General features: G+C 43.2%; 1 protein-coding gene across 4 annotated transcripts in view; it reads left to right on the forward strand.

Annotated features, from left to right (window-relative positions):
• Nucleotides 1-24,312, forward strand: part of PAQR5 (progestin and adipoQ receptor family member 5) — a 71,576-nt gene that overhangs the window by 28,337 nt on the left and 18,927 nt on the right. For 3 of the 4 annotated variants that reach the window (XM_088797326.1, XM_019725642.3, XM_019725641.3), the window contains exons 2-4: nucleotides 5,354-5,520; nucleotides 19,310-19,437; nucleotides 22,063-22,268. In XM_088797326.1, the coding sequence (XP_088653452.1) occupies nucleotides 5,470-5,520; nucleotides 19,310-19,437; nucleotides 22,063-22,268 (385 nt within the window). In that variant the 5' untranslated portion in view covers nucleotides 5,354-5,469. Of the gene's footprint in view, nucleotides 1-5,239; nucleotides 5,262-5,353; nucleotides 5,521-19,309; nucleotides 19,438-22,062; nucleotides 22,269-24,312 lie in introns of those variants that run through there. The other variant, XM_074327502.2, reaches the window with a different exon arrangement.

The raw sequence follows: 24,312 nt of genomic DNA on the forward strand, positions 1-24,312 counted from the left end.
GCATTGAACACAGCTTCAAAAAATGCAGCTTTCAAATAACTTAGATTAAATTGAAAATATTTTTTACTTAAACTGTGTTAGGTGACTCCAAAAAGTGGCTGTAGTTATGAAGAAAGATACTGTTGCTGAAGATGCATATAATGCTTTCAAATACACTTATTTCTATGAAATATGAGTGGGAAAACAATGGTTTAAAATTAATGTGTTGGATATGGCAAGGGATTCTAAATATGTCTAACTAAATGAATAGATTAATGTTATAAAAAGACTGTGTGCTAGTTCATTTGCATTCCTAGAAGTTACACGTTTTTTGGCCCCTCTTGTTGGGAAAGTAGCCCATGAGCTTATATTCAGCCACCTTATATGGAAACATATTAGGAGGGTATAAGGTTTGCTGGTTGCGTCCTTCAAGGCCTAGGATACACAGTGTGTAGGCTAAAGTTTACTGGAAGGGCCCTCCAGGAGTGAGGTAGTCAGGTGCAAAATGCACCTCTTCTTCATTCATGGTTTTAGACCTGAAAGGACTAGCCTGAAACCTCCTGATGGTGGTTTTGTTGTTATGATTTGCCTTTTTTTTTAAGGACTATTTCAGGAGGACTCAGCAGGTCCTTGAGAATGTATTACAGCCCATTTCCCCTTTTTAGCTATTTTAATACATATGTTTAAGCTGTGGAACCCTCTTTTAAATGAAACCTTTTATGGAGCACCAATATACTATTGAAATATTAGCAAAGGTTCACATTGTGTTTTGATTTCAGGACACACAAAAGCGTTTTCGTTTTATTCGATCTTATCTCTAGATCTCTGCAAAAAGAGACAACAAACCAAACTGCTGTTTGAAATACTGGAAATTACACTCTGGTTTTTATGGTCTTGGTGAAATTAAGAGCTTGGCTTGTGATGGAAAGAGGTTAAAAAGACCAGTGAGTTCATTTGTCATTTTTTTTATGTTTCAATTACAATTGACATTGAATATTATTTTATATTAGTTTCAGGTGTACAACATAGTGGTTAGACATTTATATAACTTACAAAGTGATCCCCTGGTTAGTCTAGTACCCACCTGGCACTATACATAGTTGTTGCAACATATTGAATATATTCTCTATGCTGTACTTTACATCCTGTGACTATTTTTTAACTACCAATTTGTATTTCATAATCTCTTCACTTTTTCCATCCAGCTCCCTAACCCACTTCCCCTCTGGCAAATATAAGTTTGTTCTCTGTATCTATGAGTCTGTTTCTGTTTTGTTTGTTCATTTATTTTGTTCTTTAGATTTCACATATAAGTGAGATCATATGATATTTGTTTTTCTCAGTCTGATTTATTTCGTTTAACATAAAACACTATAGGTCCATCCACGTTATCGCAAATGGTAAGATTTCATTTTTTATGGCCGAGTAATATTCCATTGTATATAGGTATGACATCTTCTTTATCCAGTTGTCTATTGATCGACATTTAGGTTGCTTCCTTATCTTGGCTATTGTAAATAGAGCTGCAGGAACATACGGATACATATATCTTTTTGAATTAGTGTTTTGGATTTCTTTGGATAAATACCCACAAGTGGAATTGTTGGGTCATAAGGTAGTTCTATTTTTAATTTTTTGAGGAGCCACCATACTGTTTTCCATAATGGGTACACCAATTTGCAATCTCACCAACAGTGCACGAGGGTTCCCTTTTCTCCCGATTCTGGCCAATAGTTATTGTCAGTTGATTTATTGATGATAGCCATCTGACAAGTGTGAGGTGCTATCTTATTGTGGTTTTAATTTTACTTTCGGTGAGTTCATTTTATGTTCAATTACAGTTGGTCCTCCATGTTGTTGGGTTCTGCATAATCGAAAATATTCGGGGGGGGGGGGGAGTTACATTGTTGCTAATTCCTACTAGTGTATAGTTAGGCCTAGTTCATAGTACACAGTCCAATGTTTGCATCTGTACTGAGCGTGTACAGACATTTCTTTCTTGTCATTATTCCCTAAACAATACAGTATAACAACTATTTACATTGTATTAAATGTTGTAAGTAATCCAGAGATGGTTTAAAGTATAGGAGAGGATGTGCATAGTTTATATGCAAATACCAGGTCACTTTATCTGAGGGACTTAAGCCTCCCCCGATTTTGGGGTCTGTGCTGTACCAAATCTCCCGCACATACTGAGGGGTGAATATCTATCTGAAATGATTAACAGTAGGCACCGCACATATATCATCAGCCATGCTTATGACTTCCCATGATCATCCATGGGTGTTTCACAGTTTTGACAAAGATAAAAGCTTTGCATTTTAGATGCAAAGTAACAATGTATTAATGTGAGTGTCCTTATTTCTTTGAATAGCGGGGAAAACATGACATAAGAAATCTCCCATTTTTGAAACAGCAAGGTCAAAACCTAAGTTTGTTACCTAACTTGGTCTTACCTAAGTTTGTTTCAACTTGATTAATTGGCAAAGAGCGTCATTGTTTAGCATCTAGAATATAAATATCATTGTAAATACTCTGTATTTCCCATCTTCTTTCAGTAGCAAAGAGAAATAAGTCCTACTGCTGTATGCTAGGTCTTAATTCCTTTTAATCAAAGTCAATTCTCTTTTAAAGGGAAACTTATGAAACCAGAAATAAAATCCTAGCTCTACCACCTATTAGCGGTGTAATCTTGGACAAGCCTCCTAACCTTTTGATACCTCAGTTTTCCTGCCTGTAAAAGATAAAATTAATTTTCTATCTGAAAATAATAATAACAAATGTTTGTTGGACACTTACTTTATGGCAGGCTATTTATGTGGGTTCTCTGTCTTTAATCATAACAACCCTATGAAGAAAGTACTACTGTTATTCCCATTTTACAGATGGAGAAACTGAGGCCTGGGGAGTTAAGTTCCTTGAATCCACATGTCTTGAATCCAACACCCAGGTTCTTGACTGCTCTGCCAGCTTCCTGAGATAGCGTGCTATGGGTAAATGAGATAAGGCAAGTGGCAGGGTGACCCACACAGGCTTGGTGCAAAGTGGATGAGAGTCTGCCTTCTTCTCAGGGTGACTTGTGCTAGTTAGTTGATGCACATCTGTCTCATCTCTTTCTTTATACATACATTTCTTGGGGACAGTAATTGTCTTATTAATCATTTTTTCCTGTGCAAGGAAGGAATAGAATGGTATGGAAGATGTCCACTTCCCTCTATTCTGTGTGTCTCAAACCTCTACAGTTTTGATATCCATTGAATTCTCGCTTTTTCCTTCAAGCTGCAGCAGCCCATCAAGAATAAGCAACTATACATTAGCCCTCACCCCTACTCACCACATGATAAAAATGCAGTGAACAGTGACTGAATGAAGGAATGGATCACATATTACTTTTATTACTCCTCACTTTTGATGTTTAGTCTGGTCAGCCTACCTGGATGGTAGGTGCTCTGAGAGTAGGGACTGTTTCTTTCTTTTTATTCTGCCCACGACACTGAGTCGACTCCAGGGAGAACCAGAGGACCAAAGTGGGCATGTCTGTAAAGACCTAGCCGTGATCCCGTTACCGTTTGAGGTTTTCCTGCTGTGCTTGTGATTCTTCCAGCACCTTCACCCTGTGTCCTGCACTGGGTGATTTCGTGGTGCTTCCAGCTTGGTAATTTAGACCTGGAAAACCAAGGTGTGCCATGGCCCACTCACATCAGTGTTGTTTGTTTGCAAAGTATTAACTTTTATTTGTTAACCTGTGTAAAATGTACATGTGCTTTAAATTTTTCTCCTTATTATTCTGTAATTTAGAAGTATACCTATCTTTTAAATTGTGGTAAAATAGGCACAACATCAAATTTACCATTTTTCCCATGTTAAGTGTACAATTCATTGACATATTCACAATGTTGTACAATCATCACTACTTCCCATTTCCAGAACTTTCCATCATCCCAAACAGAAACTCTGTACCCATCAAACAACTCCCCATTCTTCCCTCCACCCCGCCTTTATTCTACTTTCAGTGAATTTGCCTGTTCTAGATACCTCTTATAAATGGCATCATACAACATTTGTCCTTTTGTGGCTGGCTCATTTCCCTGAGTATAACGTTTTCAAGTTTCAGCTATGCTGTCATTCCTTCTGAAGACTGAATAATATTCCATTGTATGTGTGGACCACATTTTATTTGTTCTCTTGTGTATTCATTCATCGGCTGATGGACACGTGGGTTGTTTCCACCTTTTGATGTTGTGAATAATGCTTACCTCAGTGTTTTTTAAGAAAGAAAAGAAAGAAGCAAATTTATGACAATAACACATAAATACATCGGATTTTTCTACATCATTCCAAGTAATAACATATAGAACGTGAAGAACTGTAATAAGAAGCAAAAGTATAATATAAACAAACCACAAAACCAAAACATACTTTAAGTTCCGAGGAGGAACATTATTGCTTTAATAAACAGGATTAAATAAGTATTTGATGAAGGCCCAGGATGAGCCCAGCACACACCCTGAGTTTCCAAGCATCCCAGAGGGTCCCCCACAATGATCAGGGAATGAAGCCTAGGCAGCTGCCTTTGCCCACAGGTAATTGTGACTGATGCTACAGGAGAGGTACAGGCAGGGGCTTCGAGCCTCAGAGGCAGGGACAGAACCCTCTGTGGGTGCTCTAAGAGGCAGCAGATTTTGGCCTGGCGATAATGGGTGTAAAAGAGGCGTCAACTATGGTACTTTCCAAGCTCTGCTCTTTCTTCGCTAAACCTAGCATGTATTTTTCTGTTTCTTGGGCCTGTTTTCTCTAGTACACATTAATCACAACTGTTAAGCAGTCTTGAGCCTGCATTTAAACAACCTTGTTACTGCGAGTTGTTCTGTCTCCAACAAGCGCGATGGATTTGCCTGGTCTGGTTCTTTTGTGTGTCTCAGGGCAGCCACACTCCGGTCAGCCTTCTGGAAGAGCTGCTTCTCTTTGGGTGATCTGAAGCATGGCTCTCAGTGCTCTTCTGCCCGCCAGGATGCAGATTTGGAATCACACCATCTGCCCAGACCCAGCATATGGAGCCAGGGACAGTGAGCAGCCCCAGCTCCCCGCTAGCTGTGCAACCTTGGGGAAGTTACTCTAGCCCTCTGACCCTCAGGTGCAACAGGAGGGACCTGGGTGACTTCTATGGCTCTTTCCAGCTCTACAACTTTATGATTGTGCATATTCTGATTTAATTACCTCCCTCCAGCACTTTTGGAGTGACTCAGCAGTCTGATAATTTGGCTGTTATTTTGCCATCACAAGTAAGTGTATGTTCCATAAACAATCTGACAGTCTTGATTCAGCTGGAGTTTGGCTGAGACTGACTGGATTTCTTCATGCCGTCCTCTTTCAGGGAAGCAGCCCGGGCACCAACTGGCCACAGGTACCCCAGACCATGTCAGAACTTTGAGTGGGGCCTGGTGTCGGGGAGCAGCTGCCACCCACTGGCCTTCCCAACTCACCTTCAAGATGCTGAGCGTGAAGCTCCCCAGGCTGTTCAGCATAGACCAGATGCCACAGGTATGTGCTTTCACTCCAGTGGTTGACATCCAGCCATGACAAGGGTGTGGCCTCTGCAACAGCGTGACTGCTCTGTCTTCAACCAGTCTGCTCTGTGCAGGCTTACTCTCTTCAAGGAGTCCCCCCCAGACTCCTGGGGATAAGAGCCTCCTTTTCCCCCACCGACACCGAACCTGGAAACGGAAGTGCTCCCAAAACCGTTTATGTAGCCCTTCCCTGTGACATCTGTATTTTATCCTGAAGCAAAGACATTACCAAGAATACAGACTCAAGCTGAGGAGATGAAGCCAGCAGCACCTAACTGGGTAGAATTTTTTTAGGACCCTCCCATGGGTGCTTGAAAGCTGGCCAGAAGTGAAGTCACCTCAGGTCTTGCTTTGCAGTTGTCCCCATCACTTTCGGGAGGCCCAGGCCAGGTGGAGGTCCAGGCCATGAGGAGGGTTGTTGAGTGGGCCTTAGCCCTTCTGTTTCATGGACTCCTGGGCCTGGGAACTCTCTAGCCTGGTATTTGCAGGCCTGACTTCTACCTCCTCCTCCACCATTTCTCATCCATAGATCCTCTTCTCTAGCCACACCATGGGTGATCTCTTTAGTCTCCCTGCCAGCTTGGACATTCACTTCTCGATCTCTCTTTGCAGAAGGCTTTCCCACCCACCCTCCACCCCGTTCCCTCTCCAGCTTCCTTCTTTATCATGCTGCAGGTGTCCTCTCCCTTCCCTGAGCCCCTTCAGCTGTTGGTTAGAGCTTCTGCAGGCTGCCCTGTACAGCTGCCTCTCCCTTTTATATCAACCAGCTGTGTGGCCTGGGCCACTTCCCCACCCTGTCTGAGTCTCACCCAATGGGGCAGGAGGCGGGGGAGCACTTCCTCCTGGCATTGTCAGGGTTACGGTTCTGGCACATTCCTAGCTGATAGATTACTCACAGGAAAGGGTAGTTTCTCCCTTCCCTTAGAAGGTGGGACTTGGGTATATGCCTCGTAATTTCTAGTCTCCTTTGGGCCTAAAAATAGGCCTGGCTGGGAATGTTAGCGAGTTATTCAAAATTTGAACAAACAACTCGAGGAATGGAATAAATATCTAGGTGTTGATTCCTACACAGACCCAGTTTAGCAACAAAAGAGACGTCTAGACAACAAGTTCGTGTGGAACATGGCATGACACTTTGCCAGGAAACAAAGGCATTTTGTGTCAAACTGAGAATCTTTTATTAACCACAGCCTTGGCCCACAGGTAAACGTATGACATTGTCCTGGCCACCTTAGTTCAGGGGTACTGGCAGGAGGATCCCCGAGGTGCATTTCCCCGCTGTGCACTGCAGCTGTGCCACTTACTGGGGGAATTCAGACAACACTCGTAACTCTCTAAGCCTCAGTTTCCTTACCTGTAAAATGTATATGATATCTGGTAGACCAGTCTCACAGGGCTATTGTGAAGATTCAAGAAAAATGAAATAGAATAGTGGGATTATTATGAAGGAAAAGAAGCATAACCTGATAAATGGCTGGGAGTGGTGTTGAGTAGGTGGGTTTGGGTGCTAGGGAACCAGGAGCCATCTCAACAGGAAAATGGTTTCTCCAGCCCAGGATTTCTCAAAGCGGGTGCTTAGATCCCCACCATCAGAATCAACTGGAAGCTTATTAACATGCAATAGCAGTGGTGATACTGGTATTGTTCTAGATTTTAATCAAAAGGAATACTTGCAACATATCATCATTTAGTATAATATTAGCTCTCCCTGTGTGTATGGGTGTGAGCAGAGAGAGGCAGAGACAGAGAGACAGAGAGAAAATGTGTGTGTGTGTGTGTGTGTGTGTGTGTGTATTTGTAAATAATCTTTATCAGGTTAAGGATATTCTCTCTATCCCTAGTTTCCTAGGATTTTTTTTTTTTTTTTGCTTTAATTAGGAATGAATTGTACAGAACTTTTTTTTTCTATCAATATATCTTTGAGGTGGTCGTACAGGATTCATTTAAATTATTAATGTGGTGAATTACATTGATGGATTACAAATGTTATACCAACCTTACATTTTAGTACAACTTGGTCATGATGTAATATCTTTTTAATCTATTCCTGGAATCCATTAGCTAATATTTGTTTAGGTCCTTAAATCTATTTAATGAGTTGGCCTCTAATTTTTCCTTCTTATACTGCCCTTGCCTGGATTTGGGATTAAGATTATGCCAACCACAAATGAGTTGGAGAGTGTTGCCTATTTATTCTACGGAAAAATTTGTATACAATTAGAAGTATATTTGGTACTGAACGTTTGGTAGAATTTACCTGTAAAATGTCTGAGCAGGGCCACCACATTGCCCACTCTCACGGAGCACCATTTACCCTTTCGTCTACATGAATGGCACATGTGAAATTGTGCAGGGAATCACTCAATCCTACAGCTGAATTTTCTTTGTGGAAAATTTTTTTATAACAGCTTTGTTGAGATATAATTCACATACCATAAAATCCACCCTTTAGAAGTATACAGTTCAGTAGGTTTTAATATGTTTACATACACAAAGTACATTGCACGAAACTATCCCCACAATCAGTTTTAGAACATTTTTACAATCTTAGAAAGAAACGGTACCAATTGGCAGACATTTCCCACTCCCTGTGCTCCCAGGCCTATAGCAACCACTAATTTACTTTCTGTCTCTATATATTTGCCTATTTGGGATATTTTATACTAACCAGATCATACAATAGGTGGCCTTTGTGAATGCCTTCTTTTGCTTAGCAAAATGTTTTCAAGGTTCATCTATTCTATAGCATGTATTACTGCTGCATTTTTTATGGTTGAATAATATTGCGTTGTATAGATATATCATAGTTTGTTTATTCATTCATCAGTTGATGGACACATGAGTTGATTCAATTTTTTGGATATTATGAATGATGCTTCTATATACATATGTGTACAAGTTTTTATGTGGACATATTTTCAGTTCACTTAGGTACACACCTAGGAGCGGAATTGTTGGGTCATGTGGTAACTCTATGCTTAACTTTTTTTTTTTAATTGTGGTAAAACATACTTAATGTAAAATTTACCATCTAAATCATTTTTAAGTACACAGTTCAGTGGTATTAAATATATTCACATTGTTCTGCAACCATCACCACCATTCATCTCTATAATTCTTTTTGTTTTGAAAAACTGAAACTCTCCATTAAACAATAACTCCCCATTTCCCCTTCTCCTCAGTCTCTGACAACCACCATGATACTTCTGTGTTTATGATTTTTGATTGCTCTAGTACCTCATATAAGTGGAATCAAACAGTATTTGTCCTTTTGTGATTGGCTTATTTATTTCACTTAGCATAATGTCCTCAAGTTTCATTCATGTTGTAGCATATGTCAGAATTTACTTCCTTTTTGAGGCTGAATGATATTCCATTATATGTATAGACCACATTTTGCTTATCTGTTCCTCTATCGATGGACACTGGGTTGCCTCTGTGTTTTAGCTATAGTGACTAATGCTGCTATGAACATGGTGTGCAAATATATCTTTGAGACCCTTCTTTCAATTCTTTTGGGTATATATCCACAAGTGGAATTGCTGGATCATTTGGTATTTCTATTTTTAAGTGTTTGAGGAACCACTGTACTATTTTATGTTATTGACTTAAGTTAATTGACTGTGATCTGAGAATGTCCTCTGTATTATTTCAATCCTTGAAATTCGTTCAGACTAGCTTTGTGACGTAGCTCATGATCAATTTTGATAAATCTTCTGAGTGTACCTGAAAATGATGTATAATCTCCAATTATTGGTGGCAGTATTCCATATATGTCCCATAAAAACAAATATTTTTATATTATTACTAATTTTGTTCTGCTTAATCTACCATAATTGAGATGTAAAAATCTCCCACCATGATGGCAGATTTGTGAATTACTCCTTATAAATAAATAAATTTTTGCTTTGCGTATTAGAGCGTATTTTTTTTTAGGTATATTCAAGTTTATAATTGTTATATCTTCCCGGTGAAGTAAACTTATTGTGACATTGTAGTGATTCTATTTATATTTAGGAATTCTTTTTGTCTTAGACTATGTCTATTAGTCATATAGGCACTCCAGCTTTGCTGTTTTTCTTATTTATCTGGTTTGTTTATTTCCTTTCTTTGACTTTTAATCCCTCCCTGTCTTTATATTTTAACTGTGTCTCATGTAAATGGCACACAGTTGGATTTTATCTAGTTTAACAATATTTGTTATTTAACTGGACAGTTTCAACTGTTTATATTTATAATGATTATTGATATGTTTGCATTTATTTTGATCATCTTATATGCTTTCCATTTGTCCTGTTTTCTCTGTTTAGTTGTGCTGTCCTTTCTTGCTTTCATTGGATTGAGTTTTACATTCTTGTTTTCTATTTTTCTTTTAATATTTTATTTTACCCTCCATTTATTTTATAATTATGACCTATATTTAATATATAGAAATGTGACCTATAGTTATTAGTTTAGTGGCTATTCCAGCTATTTTAACATGAATAATTGTACTAGGCAAAAAACGTTAGGCTTTAAAATTCCTCCAGATAGCTCAATGACTTAACATAGAAACGGTTTATTTCACACTCACATTACATAGCTAGATGCTCAGTGGGAAACTGTGAGGCACCCAGGCAAATGGAAGATCTACCATCTTGTAGCTGCACCAAGGGAAATATATGGCCTCCTGGTTTGCCACAGAAGGGGAAGAAAGAGCCATGTCTTAGATTGGGTTCCCCAGAAACAGAGTCTGAACCAAAGATTTGTTTGCAGGAAGTTTATCAGGGTGAATTCTCAGGAACAACACCTGTAAGGAAATGAGGGAAGCAGGATTGGGTAGAAGGAGAAGTTGCATCAGAGGCCTCAACCAATCACACAGAGTGCTCTGGAATGGGACTAGCCCATCAGAGTTGTCCTGAATGAGAAAAGAAGGCCAGGAGTTTGTATCCATCATCAGTGGATGTGTGCTGCCCCTGGGCAGAGAGTATAACGTGGTCAAGGTAGTAGCCTGTGACCAAAAAGCAATTCCCATAGAGGGATGAGTGGCTTAGTTCTGAAGGAGGGAAGATTTCCCTCCTAAGTGCATTGTGATATCTACTACAAAAAGGCATACTGCTTTTAACTCCCCTGACCTAGGAGGAACATTAACCAGAAAGAGACACATGGCCCCAACCTAACTGCAAGAACGTCTGAGAAATTCAGGAAAGCACATGGAATATTTAGTGAGCACCAACTGCCTCTACAATATCCAACTTAACTTTTTGGATCTGAGAACTGGTGACTTTCAACAATTCTGGAAGCTTATCAGTTATCACTTCAAATATCACGTGAAGACCATTGTGTTTTCTCCTTCTGGAGAAATGTTCTCCGTGTCTCTTACTTGATTTTTATGTTTTCTATCTCTTAATCTCCCTGGACTGCATTCTGGATACTTTTGGGGGGATTTTCTTTCAGTTGACTAATTTTCTCTTTAGCTAGGTCTAGTTTGCTATTTATCCTTTCAATTACTTTTTATTTCAATTATTTTAATTTCTCAAAGTTATATTAGGTTCTTTTCAAATCTGTGTCTCTTGTTAATATTTTTAAGCTTTTTCTTTAAACATATTGTGCAACTTATTTTATATTTCAGTATCTGTTCTTTGAGCTCGCTTTCTGCCATGTACTGTTTTTGCTGTTTCTTATTCATGATGTTTTGTTTCCAGGTGTATGCATGCTTGTATTGAAGTAGAAATCCTTCAGAGAGGATATGCATTTGTTTTTGTTACTTACATAAGGACGCTACAAAACTTTGACCTCTATTTGTAACCACTTTATTTTTCCACTTGAGATTTCTTGGACCACATAGACAGTGTAGATTTGGATCATAAACCTATATGAAAATGAGCTGTTGATTCTGAATTCTTGGGAGAGATTTTTTTCAGAGAGACAACTTTCCTCATTGTCTGCTTCTACCTGGTGGGATTTTTTCCACATTCACTTATCTTTAGAATCCTAGCCTTATTGGTGAGGCTAGGTCTTCTAATTGGTCTCCTGTTAGATTCTCTGCCTTTGATGGGCCTTGGGTTTCATCTCTTATTTACAAAGTCTGCCAGCAGAAACTCTGATGATGAAAGCAACTTACTTCACAGGGTTTCTGGCTTTCCTATGTTTGGAGGCTTTGTGACTTCCTTGCTTTTGTGCTATCTTGCTGACACATTTATCCAGTATATGATGCAGACTTCTAGTATTTTAATTGTTTTAGTCAGAAGCCTCCTGTATGACATCTAATAGACCATCATTTAGAAGTCCCTTAGCTATTCTTCCAGGCCCTTCCTTGATCACTGAGTCCAGTGATCTCTTCTTTCTGACAACTTTGATAACACTTAACATTTTCATAAAATGTTTGTAGCAATCCCTAGTTCCACTAGGCCAGCTGCAGTGAGGCATGCATGGCTTTGCAAGCCCACAGACTCGGGGCTGCGTCTTGGTTCAGCTGTTAATTATGGCCTTGGAAACATCATCTCACTGAGTTTCAATTTCTTCATCTGTAAAATGGGCTTGACAGTTCCTATGTTGCAGAACTCTCCTGATGATCAAGAGAAACAAGGTCTGCCCCTAACATGTGTTGGGTCTCAATCAGGAGAATAAATAGAGGCCACAGACCATATGACTAAATATGTAAAAGTTACAAATGAAGCTAGCAAACAGTTATATAAAATGGGTATTTTACACTGACAATATCCCTTCATAATAACAAAAACAATATGTCAAGCTCTGATTTTATATGGCTAGAGTTGGCAAAATATCAAAGACAACTAAATTTCATTATTATTGCACATGTCTGGATGTAATGTTGATGGATTAGTGATGTTTGGATAAGTAGCAAAATAAAAACCATTTATAAATTATTACATGTTTATTCCATAAAGTTTATTTTTCTTGCCTTCATTTCAGCAAAATCATGAGTTATATTGTTGTAATGAACATTATCACATAATTTGTGTTCTATTAACAGTGATGCCAGATTATACCACTATTCTTGAGTCATTGAGTCTTGTTTTTTTTCATGAATTTCATTGCAAAAAACTTTTGCTGAGCTTCTTTTCAGTTCTGCTGAGGCACAGCAAGTGGAATTATCAAAACTATTCTTAAAGCTACATTTAGAATGAGAAATGAACTATAAATTTTACATATCAAGTTCAAACATTGTAATGAAGTTGCATGAGAATTATAATTTAGAAGAAAATTAAAATATTTTAATTTCATATGAATCACCATCTTTTATATAGCTGTTTTCACTCTCTCAAAACAATAATAGATCCATACAGTACTGGTTTTATTTCTTTTTCTTTAGGGAAAAAAGATATTATAAAGAAAATTGAAAATAGTGGTATTTTGCTTAGTCAAAATTATACCTCAGTCTACAATGTCCAGAACAATAATCTGTACAGAAATTAACTTCAGGATTATTTGTACATGAATGTTTTCTTTCATTGTCCATAGACTTTTTTTTTTAATTTTATTTTATCCAAATGTCATTTTTGTTGCATATTTCACATGTGGCTCCTTTGGTTTAGAAATCCTGCACACACTTAAAGTAATATGTATTTTTAATCCCTTTAAAAGTGAAATAGCCAAACCTAGATTTTTTTTGTAGGCTTTTGCTTACAACATCCCATAACAGATTCAAAATCAATGTCGTTTTTCACTAAAGATGGGATTTGCTCTCTATTCGAGGACCTTCTCTTTGTTTGACTGATTTCTGCCAGTCATCTTGTCTCTTGTCTAAATTAAACCTAAGTGTTTAATGTTTGTTTGATATTCCCATTGTGTGAATAAGAACAGTTTATGGTCAGATTTGTTATGCATTTTAACAAGATGTCCCATATTGGAGAAGATTCAGAGACTATCCTGCATAATCTTTGAATTGTTCCAAAAGGAAGTCATCGATTTCTCTAGTAAGAAATTGAAATCCTGTGCTGCCATTTCCAGCTTGAAGACTGCTTTTGGGTTTTTGTCACATCCTGACCTTGTAGTAGTTTTCTATTGTTACCTTAACAAATTACTACAAACTTGGTGCCTTACAAAAGAAGATAAGTTTATTATCCTACAACTCTGTAGATTAGGAGTCTGACATGGGTCTCACTAGGCTAAAATCAACTTGGTGGAGGCTCTAGGGGCGGATGTTTCTTTGCCTTTTCGGGCTTCCAGAGACCACCTGCATTCCTTGGCTCCTGGCCCCTGCGTCCATCTTCAAAACCAGCAATGTTGCATCTCTTGACCATTCTTCCATAGTCACATCTCTGCCTCTCTACTTCTGCCTCCCTCTCCCACTTGTAAGGACCCTTGTGATTAATTGGGCCCATCTGGATAATACAGACGATCTCCCTATTTTAAGGTTAGCTGATTAGCAACTTTAATTTCACATGTGACCCTAATTCCCTTGTGCTGTGTAACCTAATGTAGTCACAGGTTCTGGCAATTAGGACGGGGACATTTTTAGGGGCCATTATTCTGCCTACCACAGACTTTCTAATCATGTTATAGATACTATTACCACATGCTTGCCCACAACAGATTTTTAAATCAGTGCCTATAATGGGAAATCATTTTCCTAGTCCTTAAATCAAAGACTGCATTTTTACAACAAATGTAAAACTAATGGAATGCTCAATGGTTTCACCTTCCTCACTTTCTTCTTCTGTAGGTCATCACTCTGGATGGTGCTGGTCATTCAGTGGGACTTTTCACTCTGGTACCCCCTACCTTTACTTTTTAAAGACACTTCACATCTTTTTTCCCACTTTATTGTTCATTAAATGATGACTACGCTTGGAGTCCTCCATCCTAGATAGTGATAATTTGTTTCATTACTTTTTATCCATCTTATATGTTTTGCCAGAAGAAATTTATCATCATTTTCTATAAATATTGTGCTGCGTGTACAAAAAGGAGCCTTATGTTTGACTGAATAGTGGACAGTCATTTTTAAAAGAGTATCACACCAATGTTCTAAGTTAGCATTTACCTATAATTGCTTAATACCAAGACTGGTTGGCTATTAATTCAGTGTATTTACAGTTCTAGTAATTGCATGGAGGTTGTGTGCAAGTGATGTGTTATGTTCTTTTAACTGAGGACCTACGTGTTTTCTCCTACTAAGCAGGACTAAGCGTGGTCCTGCATGAGATAGTGGCGTAGTATCCAACCCAATGCCAGGCACACTGCAGACACTCACTAAGTGACAGGTTAAAATTGATGCAGCGATCCCTAGCTCAGAATGTCTTATATGCCTCAATGCCCCTTTCTATCTCTGAACCTCTCGTGCATGTGGGGTCTCTCTCTCATGTATGGCAGGGTTCCCACATAGATTAAATATGCTTACTTTCTATTGCTAAAAAAAAAAAAAAACTCGATGTAGCAGTTCATGAACTGCACTCTTCCCTCCCCATTCTCTCCGTGCCTTCCGCCCCCAGCGTTTCACTAGACTCCTTGCTGGTCTCTAGCTCCGGTGCTGGCTTTCCATGCCCATGGCTTTAAATTCATCTTGTTCCTCTTTTCTAAAGGGAACCTCCTCTTCTGTGATGAACTGGATTTTAGGGAGGGGGCAGCACGATGCTGAGGCAGGAGCCTCAGTTGTGAAGCCAGAGACGGCTGCAGCATCCACACGCCCGAGGAGCTTGTCAGAAATGCAGGCTCTCACCCCAGCCCCACCCAACTGCAGTAAGACCCCCAGGTGATCTATAGGCGAAAGTCTGAGAGGTACTGGCTTAGAAACTTTGTCACCCAACCTCACCTCACCACTTGTGCGTTAGTCAGCTCTGGCGGCCATAACGAAATTCCTCATATTGGCTGGCTTAAATAACAGAAATTTATTTTCTCTCGTTCTGGAATCTGGAAGTTCAAGGTCAAGGTGCAGACAAGGTTGGTTCTCGTGGAGCCACCTCCTTGGCTCACAGACAGCTGCATTCTTGCTTCTTCATGTGGTCATCTGTCTGGGCACACGTGCCGTGGTGTCTTGAATATCCAAATTCCCTCTTCTTATGAGAGACACCATTCAGATTAGATCATGACCCACCTAGTGGCTTCATTTTAACTTAATCACCACTTTAAAGACCCCATCTCCAAATATGGTTACATTCTGATGTGCTGGAGATTAGGGCTTCAACATGTGAATTTTGTGGGGTACACAGTTCAGCCCATAACACCAACTTAAAGAAGAAACTGAGGCTCAGAGAAGTATGTGACAATCCCAAATCACCCTGCAGGCCAAGAGATGAGAGTTTCATCTCCAGCAGAGCTCTTCTGAATGATGGCAATGATAATGCACGAGGCTGGGGCAATCGAGTCTGATGTTTGCACTTAGATTTTAGCTTTGCTCCCACTATTTCTGGGATCTTGGAGACATGCCTTAACCTCCTCAGGCCTTAGTTTCCTTTTCTGTGAAATGGGGACAATAGAAGGCTCTCCCTCACAAGGTTGTGAGGATGCCGTGAGATTTGGACAGGAAATGCAGATTTCCATACTGAGGGTGCTTGTGGCCTCCTTACCTCACTCTGTCTCTCCCTTTCGTCTTCATTCAAAATCCACTTATTTGTCACCAAGCAGAATGCCCGATTATTTTCCCCAGGTGATTTGCAGTTTAATAGCTAGGAAAACCAAGGGTTTAAAATAGTTGCGGTGGAATTTCAGGCATCAGCTGGCAGGTGCACAGGGTCTTTCATGGAAGCTAAGCCCATGGCAGGCACTAAAAGGAAAACCTGCTGACGTGCCCTTCTACCCCGGTGCCTGGGGGTTCTCACTTATACATAATAGGCTGTGCACAATTTGATTTCATTTCACTCTAAATTGCCCAGCCTGCAAGCAGGGATGCAAGGCGGAAGCCTACAAATCAATTCCGCTGTGCAAATAAGCCAGTGCTTACTAACCTGGGGGTGCTCAGGAGTGAGGCCCAGCTACAGAGCATTACGGCAATGATTGCAATTTTCCTTTTGGGGTCAAACTGGGTGTGAATAGAAATTGTTTTTAAATGTTTCGTTTGTTTAGATTTATGTAGCATGTGCGCTTTTGAGATCAACTCAATGCAAAGTTCTTTGCTAAGGCTAGAGCAAGAAGACGGGAGAACGAGTCTTCCTGTACTCAGAGGGGCTCAGCCTGGCAATGTGGCCTAAATAAACCGAGGTTCAAGTGCGGCAGGGGAGGGACAGGTCAGAACATCACTGTACTGGGACAGAGGGACTCCCTGTCTTTCGTCCATCCTTTATCCATCTGTCCTTCTTGGGGGAGGGGTGTTTTAAATTCTCCCCCTGTGGCATGGTTCAAGCTGGCTTCCCTCTCATGTCTGGCGTCCGGAGAGCAGCTCAGAGGGAAGCAGGCTCTTCCAATCTGGACCCAACACTGGCGTTAGTGGTAAGTTATCCTCCCCAGGTCTGGGCCAGATTTTTAAGTGTGGTCAAGATGTCCAGTCTGTGGATTTCTCAGTCCCTCTGTTTCTTGGCTTTTGACTGTCAGCATCCGCTCTTGACTCCCAAAATGCGGGACTCAAAGAGAAGGACAGTCGTCACATCCTGAGTCACCCTGGGCAAAATGTAGGTGGTCTTCCTCTCTGGCTCCTGTCCATCCACTGCCTACTTATAGTCCACTGAGTCCGAGATGTCCTGCAGCCCCACCCTGCTTGCTCCCTCTGGCCACCACGTCCGCATGCCCAGTGCTCTGCCGGATCCTTGTTACGAGGTCTCCTGCAACACAGGATCTGCTAAACTCATTCATGGGAAGGAGTGAATAGTAACAATTGCTCCTTTCTGGAGTCTTTGCATTTTAACAAGCAGCCAATGTTTTAATGAAAAATAAAAAGGAAGAAAAAGAAAAGTAAGAGGTAGAATGAGAGACCCATAGTTTCGCTGGAGAGTCTCCTGAGTGTGTGCCAAACCCACGCTCTCCTCACGTGGGTAGACGGCTGAAGGCCGTTGGCCCACTTGCCTCCTTGCCGGCAGCCCTGGAGGGGTGGGCAGCTGCGAGCCAAGATTCCTGCTGCCCATTAGGGAAGCCTGTCCACTGTAAGCCGGGGCGTCAGCAGAATTGAATGGTGAATCTAAAACTGGAACAAATTGTTTTAATTAGTTAAGACCCGAATCTAATTCAAATAGTATTTCTTCACTGGACCATGAACCAACTTCATTATCCTCCTCCCCCAGTTGACCAGTTTAACCCAGAATTGAACTAAGAAGGGAACGTACTGACCATCCAGCTAGCTAATGCCTCCTGTTTCATAGGTGAGGACCCTGAGGCCCTGAGAGGGGTGACCCAGCACAAGGTCACATGGCACATCAGTGGCCACATTTGACTCTTTACTCTGATAACCCCTTACATTCTCCACTATTTCATATGACCTCTTGACTGAGAACCTCAGGAGATAGTACAGTTATGTTCTGCAGTGTGTGTCTTTGAATCAGGATCCTTTCTTAAACTAAGAAGTTGGTAACCCAAGTGAGAGACAGGGTCTAAGTTGGAGTTCTCTCAGCCTTCCTTTCCTCCCACAGCCCTGGAAAACCAAAGGGAAAGATTGGAAATGGTGACTTAATTTGTATTATGACTACTGATGTTATTATTAGTTGCCTCAATTAATCTACACATTTAAATTTTACCTTACAAAGGTTATAACATCATTCATCTAAATCAGTGGTTCTTCATGGGGAAGATTTTACCCCCTGGGGGACATTGGCAATATCTGGAGACATTTTTGGTTGTCACAACTTGGGAGGGGGGCACCGTGTGGGCTACTGGCATCCATCAGGGAGATACTGCTAAATAATGCCTAGGACAGCCCCCACCCCATACAACAAAGAATTAGCTGGCCAAAAATGTCAATAGTGTGAAGATTGAGAAACCCTAGTCTAAATCAACACAAAGGGAGAAAAAATCTCCTGCAAATCCTCCCACCTCAACAAATGAAACTCTTCACTTTCCTGTTTCCTCCCAGCCTCTGCCCTGCCACATGTACTGACATTTCTATGGTCCTTATAATCAGGGCTGGAACACAGTTTACATTCTGCTTTTTTTCACTTAATATTGCCTCCTGAGCTTTTGTCCCTCTTGTTGTGTCATCTTCACAATGATCACTTTTAACGGAGGTCATGCAGTCGTCCAGGTGAGTTGATAGCCCATATTTTACCTCACCCGTCCAAGTCTCTCATGGAGGTGGTTGCTGAGAGACTTGCCCCCTGGGCTGCGTGGGGTGGGAGTGCTTTTGGCCTCTTCCTCTCCTTAAGCCCAGGCTGACGTCGTCATAGTCTTTATCATCAAAAGGCCTTTATGAAGTGCCTTGGTGAATATACCCTGACAGTGGAGGGATCTTCTGCAGAGATCTTTCCACCAGCCCCCGACATCTGGGGCATGTCAGCTCGGACGACAGCATATATGTCAGTTATCCATGAAGGCGGCTAAGGACCGGGCTGTAGGCCCCAGGCAGAGGGAGCCAAAGCCAATTCCGAGGCCATGCTCATGACATGAGTAAGTGTGTCTGAGAATGGAAGACAGGCTAGATTCCCAAAGGGAGCCATGGCCTTGAATTCTCTCCTCCAGCTGGCTGCAGGCTTCTTGAAGGACATGGGATTTTAGAAGCTATAGAGGGAGTGGAGGGAAGGGAGCAGCTGGACAGACAAGGGGCTTGGGGTCAAGTGTTCCAGGCTCAAGTGTTCGGGTGCACAGCTTGGGAGGAAACCGTTTACTACTGGAGATGTTCCTTCCGAGACCTTCCTGCTACCCTCTTGTCTCACCTCAGTGCCTGTTTTCTCCCCCTACAGGTTTTCCATGAACAGGGCATCCTCTTTGGCTACCGACATCCACAGAGTTCTGCCACTGCCTGTATCCTCAGCCTTTTCCAAATGACTAATGAGACCCTCAACATCTGGACTCATTTGCTGCCCTTCTGGTACCTTCCAGCCCCCTTGACCAGCCGTCTCATTCGGGATCCCTGGGAACTGGGGCTTCTTTAAAACCTGGCTGGGGATGGGAGGGCTGAGATGCATGCTGGGATTTGGGGGACTCCCTGTGGTGTATGGGTGTGGAGCTGAGGTGAGCTTTAGGGCATGGATTGTGGTAGGATTTTGGGGGCTCCCCAGTCTTCCCTGCTCCAGGGCCTGATTTGATCTTCAGTCTTCCAGAAGCCCTGGTTAAAAAGTCATGAGCTTGAGCAAGTCACTTAACCAGCCTATCTGAGCCTCACACTTTCCCATCTGCAAAGCAGGAGGGTAGTCTGCACCTCCCCCAGGGTTGCTGCGAGCATTATGGGAGAAGACATTGGAAAAGGCATTGGGCACAGAGCTGTGGGTGCCCCATCATCGTTCCAGAGCCACACAGCAGCTGTAGGCACTTGCTCAGGCAGCAGTTTAATGGAGCAGTTGAGAGCAAAGCTCTAGCATGAATGTGTATGCACACATTGGAGTTGCCAGGAAGGTGAAGAGAGACCTTACTGAGAAGGGGAGAGTGGGGAGGGCTAAGAGCAGCTTGACACACCTCATGCCTGTGTACGACAAGAGGAGATGAGTCAGAGGTCGAGTCATAGGATATCAGAGCTGGAAGGCCCTCAGTGGTCATCGTGGCCACCATCTCACTCAGACCACCACTGACAGACAAAGTTGTGGCCCTGAGAAGGGGCTGACTTGCTTACATTACACAGCAAGTTCTGTCACAGGCTGGTCTCTGGACTCAGTCATGTCAAGTCAAGAGAGTAGGAGGGACCGAAAGTGTATGCAGGTGGAGATGGGCCCAAGGAAGGCAGTGTGCTCCATCAGAAGCCAGAGACAGACCCAGAGCCACAACTCAGAGGAAGGTGCCAGAAATCTCCACAGGGGAAGAGACAGCGTTTAGGCTTGTGGTGGACTAGGCCCTGTAAAGAAGCCTACGGCCCGCCAGCTAGTCAGGGTGGCAGCAAAATCCTGCCCAAGGAGGCTGTTTGTCATTTTAAATGCAAGTAAGCCTGAGTGAACTTTAAAAATCTAAATGCTGACAAATAGGAACTTGCAGAAGGGAATAGAGTCGGCATCTCCCCTGGCCCCTCTTCTCCCTCGAGCCTCCAGGTGACCTGCTCCCAGAGCTCTTCTACAGTCAGAACATCTGTGACCTGTGTGTGTGTGTCCATGTCCGTGTCCATGTGTCCGGCACCTAGGTCTTTCCCGCACTGCTCTTCCCCTGCCCCCTCAGTGAGCTCTGTCTGGCCCACAGCCTCTCAGGCTTTGGAACAGCTGCGTGGTGTCCATTTTATAGATGAAGCACAGGTGACTTAGGCAGTTTTGAAGTTAGTACCACTACAAAGAGTGCTGGCCAAACATCCTTGTTTGTGGGGCCTGAGCCGCATGCGCAGATCCTGTGCGATGACTTCTTAGCTCTTTGACAGCTGACCCGCGCTGGCTGAGGCGCCCCATTGCATACATACCCGCTACCCTGCCAGGCCCAACTGAGCGACGCAGAGTATCAGGAGGGCTGGGGAGAGCCAGGAGTGAGATGCCCTAAGGAAATGGGACTAGGGAATAATCTCCAGATGATCAAAGGATATTTTTTGAGAAACAGCAAATAGCTTATGCTTTGTTTCTGCTGGGATATGAGGGAAAAGATCACAAGTACAGCCAGAGGGTTCAGTGGTGCTCCAGGGGTTCCTACGTGAAAAGCTTTGTCGTTTCCTTCCCTGGGAGAGCTCCAGGGAAGGGGGCTGGCTCTCAAGCAGTATGTGGAAGTGGGCAGCCCTGGAAGCAGGAGCCCCTTGCCTGGGTTATAGGTTAGGTAGGTCTGACACAGAACTGTGCAATATCTCTGTGTAGAGATGGAGCCCAGAGACCCAGGCTCAGCTGAGGGTCAGTGTGGGCCTCAGCCACTCAGAAACGTGATTGTGAGGTCAGTGGAGGACTAGTGTTAAAGAAGAGGGAGAAAAACATCCTGTTCTCTTCCAGACTTTCAAGGCCCCACCTGGGGGCTCGCTTCTGTTTGAGGAGCCTTCTGTAAGGGGACATAGATAAACCACAGGGATGGTGACCAGGCCAAATTTGGGTCTTATGAGGAATGGTTCAATGCACTGGAATTATTTAGTGTGAAGTTCGAAGGGGTAGGGAGGGGTTATAAAGACTGCTTGAAGATGTTTGATGGGTTTGTTTTCTATGGTCCCGTCAGGGAGAACTAGGGCTGATCAAATGAAGATAGATTCCAGGGAGACAGATGGCAGCTCAGTGAAGAACTTTCCAATACTCAGAGCTGCCTTGTGAGCCGGTGAGCTTCCCATCCCTGAAAGCGTGCAAGTTGAGGCTGGAGAATCACTTGGGCAAGATGCTGTAAGAGGGATGTCACCATAAGCAGGAGGAGGGGACTGGGCAAAAAGCTGTCTTTTTGCCCCTCTTGCCTATTCCCAACCAAAAAAGTACCCCACTCACCCTCCCGTGGCATTTCACCAAAGTGAGAACACGTAGGGATGGGCCATCTGCGGGGAACAGAAGACAGAAGATAGTCAAGTGGAGAGTATACAAGGAGCCCCAGCCCCCGTCATTGAGTGGGTCACACTGTGTTCCAGGTTCTTCACGTGGAGGTTTGTGACCACTCTGTATGTGACAGATGTCGAGAATGACAACTACTCCTGGCCTCTACTCGTGTACATGAGCACCAGCTGCGTGTATCCCCTTGTGTCCAGCTGCGCACACACCTTCAGCTCCATGTCCAAAAACGTCCGGCACATCTGCTACTTCCTGGACTATGGTGCCGTCAACCTCTTCAGCCTGGGTATGTGAGGCTCTGCTCTCTGCTCCCCTCCCCTGGGACTGAGTTACCTGCCCCTTCCCCTGAGACCTAGTGTCACCATAAGGCTTTGATGGGTTTGCAGAAGAGTCATGGGGATGCAGTGCCCTGTCCAGGTTCCCGGTGAGTGTTTTCTAAGCGACTTGTGCAAAGGTGTGCTGGCAGGACTTAACAGCTGGTTCTCTGAGGACAACAGCCCTGACCTGTGGTGGTCGTTGGCGTGTGGTGTCAATACTTCCGCTGTGGCCAACTTCAAGCTCCCACCATGACCTCACTGAGCCCAGGCATGGGGAGAGGCACACAGTACATAGTAATTCCTCCATATGGATACAGTAGATATGTTAATTGAATAGTTATTACTTTTGTTATTATGATTCATTTTAATTGTAAGTTTATGTCATTTAATTTGTAATGATGGCTATGTTTAACAATCAGTTCGTAAGTTCTTTGAAACGAACAATCTGCTCCCGCAGGCCAGGGAGAGGCAGGTATACCCATCAGCGCTGGTCTCTGTCATGCCTGGCAGAGAAGGGAGGGGGTCACACACCCCATTGGTCCAGGGGAGTTAGCGGAGTTCGCGATCTGCTCCCAATACCACAGGAACAGGGGCTCACCCAGAGCTGGTGAGAGTGGGTGTGGACACTCCCACCTCCTTTTGTCCTTTAACTGTGATGTCCCCTCCTGTCTCCTCTCCTCTCCCCACCCGTGGGCGTCCGTCTGTCCCCTGGTATCCCAGTTCTCGCCTCTTCTTCCTCCTGATCCTGCTCTAGGTGTGAAAGCAAAGGCATCATCTTCCCTTGCCCAGGAGGGTGTCCAAGAGGAACCCACCTCCACCTCCGTCCCATTTGCCCTTCTTTCTTCCTTCATGTTACACACACACATGCACACACACACACACACACACGCACGCACGCACACGCATGCTTTACTGCCTCACCTCCCACTCCTCAATGCTCTGCTATTCAGTCCCACCATTCACTGAAGCTGGTTGCCAAGGCCCCAGCCTCCTCCTGACTCTCGGGATCCGTGCAGCTGCACAGGCTTTCTCGCCAGCCTTTGATGCAGGGGCCCCTCTGTGCTCCTCAAACCCCCTGTCTTTCTCTGGCCCCTGTCGCCTCACTCCCTTCCTTTCTCCGTCTCCTTTGCTGGGTCCCCTTCCTCTGCTCTCCTCTGTGTATGGCTGAGCTCAGAACCAGTCCCTGGGCCCTGCTCGGATATGGCCCAGCTCCCTGGGTGATCTCTGTGCTCACCTATCCACTAACACCTCTGGGGGAGGCGCTCCCAAACCCCCATCTCTAGGTTCAACTGCTTACCTGAGGTCCACACCACATCAAGCCTTGTGACAGACGTTCCACATTACCCTGCCCCTGCCTTTCAAGTCAGAAATCTATAAGTAATCCTGTAATCCTCAATCCTATAAAAAATCTATAAGTAATCCAAATCTATAAGTAATCCCTCTCCCTCTCACTCCCACTCATCCCACCTCCACCATCCTCTCTAATCAGCACGTTCAGTTGCGTCTCTTCTCTGTATGTTTCAAATCGGCTCTGCCCCCCGGCTTGGCTCAGACCCCAATGCTTCTTCCCTGCACTTCCCCCAAACTCCCATTTCCAGCTGTGCTGGGAGGTTTGTACACCTTCTGACCATGGCACCCTTCCCACTTAAACCTTTCAGGGTTCCCAGTTTCTTGGGAGGAAATCCAAACTCCTTAGCCTGGCAGCGTCCACAGCCCTCAGTCCTCTGCCCAGACTCATGATGACAAGAGCAAGCCTGTTGGAGGCTCTACGCTGGGCACTGACACACGTCAGCAAGGGGTAGTGTAACATGGTATTGGTGGCCTGGCTGCCACCACCCCTCATAGTTATATGCTATTGAGCAAGGTTCTTAACCTCGTCAAGCCTCAATCCTATTATCCACAAAATTGGCATAATACCTTTCTCATAGGAGTAATACCTTTCTCATTATGAAGATTACATGTGTTTTGTAAGTGAAGCACATCCGGCAGTGCCTGGCGCTTAGTAAGCGTGGG

The sequence above is a fragment of the Rhinolophus sinicus genome, chromosome 3 (genome assembly GCF_057876585.1).
Source record: "Rhinolophus sinicus isolate RSI-liver-muscle chromosome 3, RSI-T2T, whole genome shotgun sequence".
Lineage (NCBI taxonomy): Eukaryota > Metazoa > Chordata > Mammalia > Chiroptera > Rhinolophidae > Rhinolophus > Rhinolophus sinicus.